The 8,832-nt window shown below is 42.2% G+C and overlaps 2 protein-coding genes across 2 annotated transcripts in view; one reads left to right on the top strand and one right to left on the bottom strand.

The window, feature by feature from the left end:
- LOC107300452 (nucleolar and coiled-body phosphoprotein 1-like) overlaps positions 1–1,796 on the top strand; it is a gene marked incomplete at its 5' end in the record, with an annotated part of 8,927 nt that extends 7,131 nt beyond the window's left edge. Inside the window, 2 exon segments of the mRNA XM_015829776.2 lie at positions 1,253–1,333; positions 1,535–1,796. Of these exon segments, the coding sequence (XP_015685262.2) occupies positions 1,253–1,333; positions 1,535–1,693 (240 nt within the window).
- Positions 1,797–6,997: 5,201 nt separating this feature from the next.
- Positions 6,998–7,557, bottom strand: LOC107300453 (pituitary homeobox 3-like; the record flags this gene model as incomplete). The annotated part of the gene is made up of 1 exon (XM_015829777.1): positions 6,998–7,557. A coding segment is annotated over one exon (546 nt), but the record flags the coding sequence as incomplete, so codon positions are not given.
- Between the last annotated feature and the right edge of the window lie 1,275 nt (positions 7,558–8,832).

Raw genomic sequence — 8,832 nt, 5'->3', positions numbered from 1 at the left:
GGAGATGCCTGTAAAATGTGCGAGGCAACTGGGCTGAACTCTAGCATTGAGTGTGCAGGGCTCCCTCGACCTCTCCCTGCTTACCCTCGCGGCTTCTGCCAGGCGGGCGCCTGATCTGATCACCGCCGTGGAGGCCCCTGAAATGTGGAGGCCCCAGGCGCGCGCCTCCTGCGCCTGTGCGGAAATCCGCCGCTGGTTGCACGCATTCTTGTATCCAAGTGCTGAGAGGCCCAGGAAAGAAGGTGTGGAATGAGTGCAATTGCAGGGAGACTGTGGAAAGAGGATGCAGGGTACATGAGTATGTGTGGGAGAGATTGCAGGGAAGCCAAGTAAAGCGGGCACATGGGATATGTGCATGTGTGCGCCATGGAAATAGGATGTGGGTTGTGTGCATCTTCTTCTTGTGCCATATCGTTGGCGATCATGTTGGTGACCCTGTTTTTATCAGCAGCCGCACGAAAAAGTGCTGCTGAGTTTTGTCCAAACCAATCCCTTAGATTTTGAAGCCACGATGTTCTTCTTCTGCCTGGACCTCGTTTGTCTTCAGTCTTTCCCTGGAGGATTAAATGGACTATGCCGTATTTTTGTGGGTGTCGCATCACATGTCCGAAATATTCTAATTTTCATTTTTTAATTGTTTTGATGATTTCCCTGGGCTTTCCCAGGCGGCTTATCACCTCATTTCTGATCTTGTCAACCCAGCTTATACGTAGCAGCCGCCTATAAATCCACATTTCAAAGGCTTCCAGTCTCTTCAGATGGCCTTCTGTCAGGGACCAATTCTCTACTCCATAGAGCAGGATAGAAAAAATATAGCATCTGACAAGCCTGATTTTCAGTCTCAGGCTTATGTCGTGACTGCAGAAGATCTTTTTCATTCTGAAGAATGCTGTTCGAGCTTTCTCTATCCTTGTCTTTACTTCAGCGGTCATGTCCCAGCTTTCATGTAGATGTTGTGTGCATGCATGTATGTAATTGCAAGGAGGCCGGGGAAAAAGAGTCTGGGTTGCGTGCAAGTGAAGTGGGCAAGGAGAGCCACAATGCATGTGTGTGAAGAAAAGTTGGGCCGGCACTTAGCCCAATGGCTTTGAACTTTCTTTGCTGGCTTCCTATTGAGTTTGCCTTTGCTTGGAGGAAGCCAGCAGGGATGTTAAAGTGGCAAGAACTTTGAGGACTGGTCATAAATGCCTTTTGTTTAGCAACTTGAATGGTGACATCATGAGGACTATCTGTATCTTTTTTTCTTCTGCAGCAATCCAGTCCTTTTCGCAGAATAAGAACAGAAGAAATAGAAATAGATATGCGAGTAGCAAACAATTCCTTCGATGCCAAGGTAGGGATAAGCATTCTTCATGTAATAATCTCTACAAAATAGATATTACCTGGACAACCTATAACAAAATTGCAGTATTTGCCATTTGTTTTTGTGAAGTATACTTATAGACTCTGGACAGCTTACAAATGCAAAGTGATAAAAACCATTTATGCTCAATGTTTTGTGACTAATGATCATCAATTTTCTCATCTTTCCCAGAAAGGAGCTATGGGTGACTGGGGTGAAAAAGCAAATGATGTTCTGAGATTTACAAAAGGTAAATCCTTCCGACATGAGAAGACAAAGAAGAAAAGGGGAAGTTATTGTGGTGGCACTATCTCTACACAGATAAACTCCATCAAATTTGAAAGTGATTAAACTTTGGAAGGGGATTCCAATTAAAACTCAAAAGTTTCTAACTTTGCATCATTTTATGTTACAGCACACCTGGTAACGTGATAAATAAACATACCTTATTTTTTAATTCTTATTCTTCCTCTGATGCTCATATATATGGCAGGGATCAAATGTCTCCTGCCTCCACTAGGTCTCCCAAGAACGCTGAACTCTTGAAATAGGCATTGTTTCAAAAGGAACTTTTATTGAGAGTTAATGGTAGCACTAGAACAAAGCAAGGTCTGAAGATTTTGCGTGCGGAAGGTTAGATCAAAATGCCCATTCATGGCTCTTCCCCCCAGTATCCAACAGTTTGTTTGAATTCCAGCCAATCCATAGGTGCTATGATGTTTTGAGACCCTGCAATTTAGTGTCCATCTCAAGGTCTCTCTCAGTTTCGGTTCCCAACGGTCCCAGGCTCCACTGTCTGGAGATAAGGCAGATGTCTTTAGGCCACATTCCTTTCTCATGGAGGGAGGGCGACTCAAGGAGTAATCAGAGCAAATACATCCCCAGCAAGCAGGCAAGTAGCCCCCCTCCCACCAGTATGGTAGACCCTGAAAATGATTACATAAACAACTAAGGTAGTAATAAAATAATAAAATGCAAGCAAGTCAAATTAGAGGGATCTGACATACACCTCCCCCTCAGTAGAATGACAAATCCATATGAAAAACAGAAAGAGGGAAGGGGAAAAGAGGAATAAATACACATCAGTCAGGCTTATCAGGATAACGAGCATGAAAATGCTTAAGTAGTCTAGGGGCTTTAACATGTTTCTTATAAACCCACTCGTTCTGTGAGGCAGGAAGGTCCTTCCCAAGCCACGAGATACTGAATAGAGCCGTAGTGTTTGCGAGGCTCTAAAATGTCCTTAATTTCAAAATGTTCACCCTCCGCCATAATGGGTGGTGGAGGAGGAATGGCTGCAGGCCTAAATGTGAATGTAATTTCAGTCTTCAACTGCAATGGAAAACTGGGTGGATTTGTCTTAGACTTTCAGGGAGGTCTAGCTCAACTATGACTGGATTGATTTTGCGCTTAATAGGAAAGAGACCTATGTCTTCGGCCCTAATTTTTTAGAGGGCTGTAATGATTGCAGAAATTTGATGGAAAGGTAAACTTTGTCCCCTATAGGAAAAGGCTTTGGTTCCATCCATTTTTTATCTGCCTGAGCTTTATAGGCTGCCTTGGTTTTATCCAGAGCCTTCCTGAGAATAGGCCAAATGTTTTGTAACTGATGTATCCAGTCTTTAAGAGAAGGAATGGCAGGCTTGTTAGCGGGCAATTCTGGCATAGGGTTGAAAGTTTGTCCATTAGCTACTTAGAAAGGGGGTAAAGCCAGTGCTGGAATGCACTGCGTTGTTATAGGCTACTTCAGCAAACGGTAGCAGGTCAGTCCAATTATCCTGTTGATAATTAATAAAACAATGTAGATACTGTTTGAGAACGGAGTTCGTTCGTTCTGTCTCCCCATTTGTTTGAAGATGATGACAGTCCCTGATCAGAACCTAAAAGATCCAAAAAGGCTCTCCAGAACTTAGAAGTAAATTGAACACCCCGGTCTGAAATTATGTGTTGTGGGGCTCCATGTAGCTGATAAATATGCTGCACAAACAATTTGGCCAACATTTTTGCAGTCAGGATCTTTTGACATGGGATGAAATGGGCCTGTTTTGAAAATAAGTCGTTAACGACCCAAATGACACTATTTCCGGCAGTTCCACAATAAAATCTATAGAGATCGCTCTCCAGAGCACTGAAGGGCTCGCAACTGGCTGCAGGAGCCCAGGCATTTTTACTTGCCTCCTTTTAACAGCCGCACATTAGCAATTGAAGGGGGTTGACGAACCCGAAATGCCCCGCCAACTTTGAATCGTGACAGGACTGCATAATTTTCAGCTTCAGGGCAGCTGGGACATACCGTTTTCCGCCAACCCATCTTTCACCGAACAAAGGTTTCCATGGCCCCGAAAACCACTCGTCCTTCTCCAGTGCTTTTTTAAATTCTGCCACTGCTGCATTGTCCAACATTGGGGTGCCCTTAGTCTGCGCCTTGGTAGTGACCAGCTGCTAATTGTGGCGAAAACAAAGGTTTAACTACCCCTGACTTTACGCTGGTGTATTGCGGCATTCTCGACAAGGCATCTGCCAGGAAATTTTTTCCCTGCTGGCGGAAGTCAAGGGATGAACTCGATCGAACATGGGTAAGAGCTACTATTAAGGCCTATCTTGTGGTGATTCAAGCGGTGAAGTGTAAATGCTTTTCCACACTATTTGCGTCTGCAGATAATCAACCAATGACCCTCTTTAAGGTGAGCTGTCTCCTAGGGAAGAAGGAGACTGAGGTCCACCTGAAGGGGTGCGCTGAGAAATTTGTGGATTTTCTGGAAGACAAAATAGTTCAACTTCATTCCCAGTTAGATGCCAGTGTGGTTGCTGGACCGGCGGAGGCCCCTGAGGCAGGTTCTTGCACTGTTATCTGGGAAAAGTTTGAACCTGTTGCTCCTGTGGAAGTGGACAGGATCCTAGGGAGTACGCGCACAAGCATCTGTGTTTTAGACCCATGTCCTTCCTGGCTTATGAAAGCTTCCCGGGAAGTGATAGGCAAGTGGACTCTGGCGGTGATTAATGCTTCCCTACAGGAGGGGATAGTCCTCCAGCTCTTTAAGGAGGCTGTGGCCTGCCCTCTTCTCAAGAAGCCATTGCTGGATTCCACCCTGTTGGATAATTTTCAATCTGTCTCCAAACTTCCCTTTTTGGGGAAGGTGGTTGTGATGACCTGGGGCACGGCAGAGGCAACACAGTCAGTTGACAGTTCAAACCGCCCCTTTATTGCTCCAAATGTTTCCCAACCCCTCCCATGTTTCTGGCAAGTCCCAGAGCAAAGTGAAGACACACACACACACATACCCCTCCAGCAGCCTCTGGCTGCAAGTAGTCCAGCACAAAGTTTTAAAATGAGCATTAATTATAGTTTTTCCTGTTTATTGATTTCCATCTCTGAAGAACGATAACACCTTTTAATTTACAAGGGTGAAGAAATCCAAATCAGGCTGCAATTTAAATTTACCTTTATTTTAAAATATGTCAAATAACCTCTCCCCATTGTGCGTTTGTTTATACACAGACACATGCACACACACAAATATACACTCAAACATAATCATACACAATCCAACAGGTAAAAAGAAACAAACTATTTTTAAAGCATTATACTTTTTCAAGAAAACTATTCAGGCAAATTTTAAAATGTAATCGGCCCTGCGACTAGCACTCAATTAACATCAAAACATAACTTTTAAAGAAAAAATATAATTTATGAGTATAAATTAACACTTTTAGGAATCACCCATCTTGAGTAGTTTAAGGGGATGTTGGAGTAGCACCCCCCCCCCAACATGAGGAATTAGTTCCATAGTATCTACCCACTTCTCATTTTGCTACTCTTGAGATAAGTTACAATAAGGTCAAGTAACAGGAAGCTACAGTAGATGAGCATGACTTCCTTCAACTCTTCCCACTATACATTCTTGCTACAGTAGAATGGTTAACATCTATGGATTTTGATTTGTATATTTCTGGCCTCTGAAAAGTTCAGGAATTCTGGTGAATAAATATGGGAATGAGATAAAGTGATGTTGTTAAAGCTCCTATACCTGCTGGCTTGTGACAGTAGAAGTATGATTCAGAGGCACATGTACCACTTTTGTAAGCCCAATGAAATTGAAAACAATGAAAAAATGGTTGTCTGGATCATCCTGGAAACTAATAATTGGAAGTTGTTGCCTGGGTGTGGTTGAGGATGAGAGAATCCATTTGTCCAATTCACTGGATTACTTCTATTCAGTTGCAGCTTAATTTTTCTAAAAGTTAGGAATTGTTGCATACAAATAGTGCTTGTTGCTTATGCAATAATCACATGTGGATGAGATGCTCAGGGCATTTTTCTTGTTTATTTTTGGGAATTTAAGTCATTGGAAAATGAAATGAGCCAGACCCTGTGTGTGTTTATAATAGCAATAGCACTTAAACTCATATACCGCTTCATAGTGCTTTACAGCATTCTCTAAGTAGAGTTAGTGTATTGCCCCCAACTAATCTGGATCCTCATTTTACTGACCTCAGGAGAATGGAAGGCTGAATCCACCTTGAGCCGGTCAGGATCGAACTCCTGGCAGTCGGCAGAGTCAGCTTGCAATACTGCATTCTAACCACTGCACCACCACAGCTCCTGCTCAGTAGAAAATGAAATTGCACAGGGAAATGAAATATAATCCACAAACCTACTGGTTTTATACATTTAAGTAAGTGTCCTGCAAAATTATTATATCATCTAGTGGTTTTGTTCCAAATTTGGTGACTTGTTGTCAATTTTCTCCAAATACCATTGCTCTTTTGATAACAAATTGACAGCTTCTATTTCAGTCATGGTAGCCAGAGATACTTAGGAGTACATCTATATATTTCTATGTCCTAGATCAGTGATGGCGAACCTTTTAGAGACTGAGTCCCCAAACTGCAACCCAGAACTCACTTATGCATCGTCGAGTGCCAGGTGGGTGTGGCCCATTGGCCGGGTGTGGCCAATTGGGTGGGCATGGCTGCAGTGGTAAAGGCAGACTGGGTGGGACTAAAAAGTTCAATCAATCAATTTCAACTTTGCAAGATCTTTTTTTTCCCCGTGAGAAGTTGAAATTGACTGATTGAACCTTTTTTTTTTTTGCACACGGCGGCGGAGGCCTAAAGCAAAAAGGTTTTATAAAACCCAGCTGAAGGCCTAGGACTGGGGCGATGGCGTGCGTACCCACAGAGAGGACTCTGAATGCCGCCTCTGGCACCCGTGCCATAGGTTCGCCACCACTGTCCTAGATCTTCCACATAACTCATGGTATGTCTGCACATACATTTCCTTCCCATGCTATCAAATTACTTTTGGCACTTTTTTGTTACGATATGCTATTTTTTTTTTAAAGGAAACCGAACGTTTTACCCAGGGCATTTCATGACAAGCATTTATGCAATATACATACAGTAAATCCAAACCTGGTGCTTCAAGTACAGAATCTAGACTTCCTTATGTAAGCAAGAGTCAGTTGTATAAAGCACAAAATTGCAATAATTTTGTTGGCAAAAAAAAAGTTCCTCTGTCTCAAATGAACTTTCAGTGAGGAAAAATATATACTTTACAAAAACGATAGTAAAAAGATTTGTAACAGTATTATAAATACATCTTTCTGGAATTCATCTGCAGGGGGAACTTTGTTCAGCTAATAGTTCATAATTAGCAGTGGAGGTTCTCATACTGGCCTATCCACAGCATACTGACACGGGCTCAGGCTGGATGCTGCCGTCTGCACTCCTGGGTAGGTGAAGTTGGCATGCTGTTTTGCCTTCAATCGCAAGCTAGCCAGGCTAGAGTTACAAGTATCCCTATACATGTAAGGATTGGCTGTGGATGCGTAGGGACAGGTAGTGGATGGAACTGCAGAGTTAAGACCAGGGTTATTAAGATTGTTAAGGCTTGGGCCTGGCACACCATTCACAGTTGAAGAAACCATTGAGGAGGGTACAGACATAGATCCTATAGAACTGGATGTTGAAAACATGGGCTGGGAAGAAATGGCATTGACATTCATGGAGTTGAAGAATGGGAAACTCTTTGTTGACAGAGTGCTGGCAGTAAGTCCTTTAGTAGCCCAGTTATTATAGGAATAACTACTATACATCTCATCGTAAGGTTGCATCAGTCCATTGAACTGAGCTCCAAAACTATTCTTACAAAGTTCTGCCTGTTGATTTCTTTCCCGCTTCCTCCATTTGGCTCTGCGGTTCTTAAACCATACCTGTAAAAAAGTGATATAGTTCTTGTTATAAAGTTATACGGGGCAATATGTTTGCTTTAAATATTTCTGGCCTTAGAGGCAAAGAACAAAGTAGATGTCAAAGTCTAGCCCAGGGGTAGGCAACCTTGGCTCTTTTATGACTCGTGGACTTCAACTCCCAGAATTCCTGAGCCAGCCATGCTGAGGGGAAAGGGAGAGGTTTCCAAGCTGAGCCATGCAGGCTTAGGAATTCTGGGAGTTGAAGTCCACGAGTCATAAAAGAACCAAGGTTGCCTATCCCTGGTCTAGAGAATTAGTGTTATCATAAAAGGAGAATCACACTGCAGATTTATACATATTTTATGAAAGTAAGCAATCAAAAAAGCAGATAGATCTACATGTTCCTTGCAGGTTTGTACTTCACTCTTAAAAATCAGATACTCATCTCCTATTTTTCAGATTACTGCCTAAATTTGAACTGAGCATATGGATCTGCTGTTACTCTATCTGTTCTGACTTTCAAAACTGATTTAGTAGCTTCTCCGCTATTAATTATCATTACTCCCAAGAGCTACTCAGATCAGATTCTATATTTCCTCAGTACCCATTAGTTATAAGTAGTGATTAGGTGAAGGTTCCTTGGTGTCATTTAATTAGGGCAGGGGTAGGCAACCTTGGCTCTTTTATGACTCGTGGACTTCAACTCCCAGAATTCCTGAGCCAGCCATGCTGAGGGGAAAGGGAGAGGTTTCCAAGCTGAGCCATGTTGGCTCAGGAATTCTGGGAGTTGAAGTCCACGAATCATAAAAGAGCCAAAGTTGCCTACCCCTGGATTAGGGTAATATGAAGTATGAGCCTGCTGCAAAAAGAAAAGAAAGAAATTCCACGTTGGGAATAATTAGTAAAAAAATATATTTTTGAGTTTCTGAAACTTTTTATTTATTTATAATGGATTTGGATAGATGTGGTTTACATGATTCCAGAAATCTATGGTTACCAGTAGTGTGTTTTTCTTTTTTTTTTAAATGTATGGTGTAGCACAGGTCAAAGATAGATTCTTTTCTTTTAATTCTGGCTATTTTGATTCTGTTTTATTCTGAATACATTAAAAAGTATTTTACACCATAAGTGGGACAAAATATGGTTTATGAATGAGTACTAAGCATGCAACATTACATCTTGTATCAGAGGTCACAGTTTTATCAATCCAAAAGAAGAATTGGGAAAAGGGGAGCTACTGTTTGTGTCATATTTGTGAGCTTCCTAGAGATACCGTGTTTCCCTTTATTTTTTTTG

The sequence above is a fragment of the Protobothrops mucrosquamatus genome, unplaced genomic scaffold (genome assembly GCF_001527695.2).
Source record: "Protobothrops mucrosquamatus isolate PMUCROS unplaced genomic scaffold, P.Mucros_1.0 scaffold7133, whole genome shotgun sequence".
Classification (NCBI taxonomy): domain Eukaryota; kingdom Metazoa; phylum Chordata; class Lepidosauria; order Squamata; family Viperidae; genus Protobothrops; species Protobothrops mucrosquamatus.
This window is presented reverse-complemented; position numbering and strand designations above follow the sequence as displayed.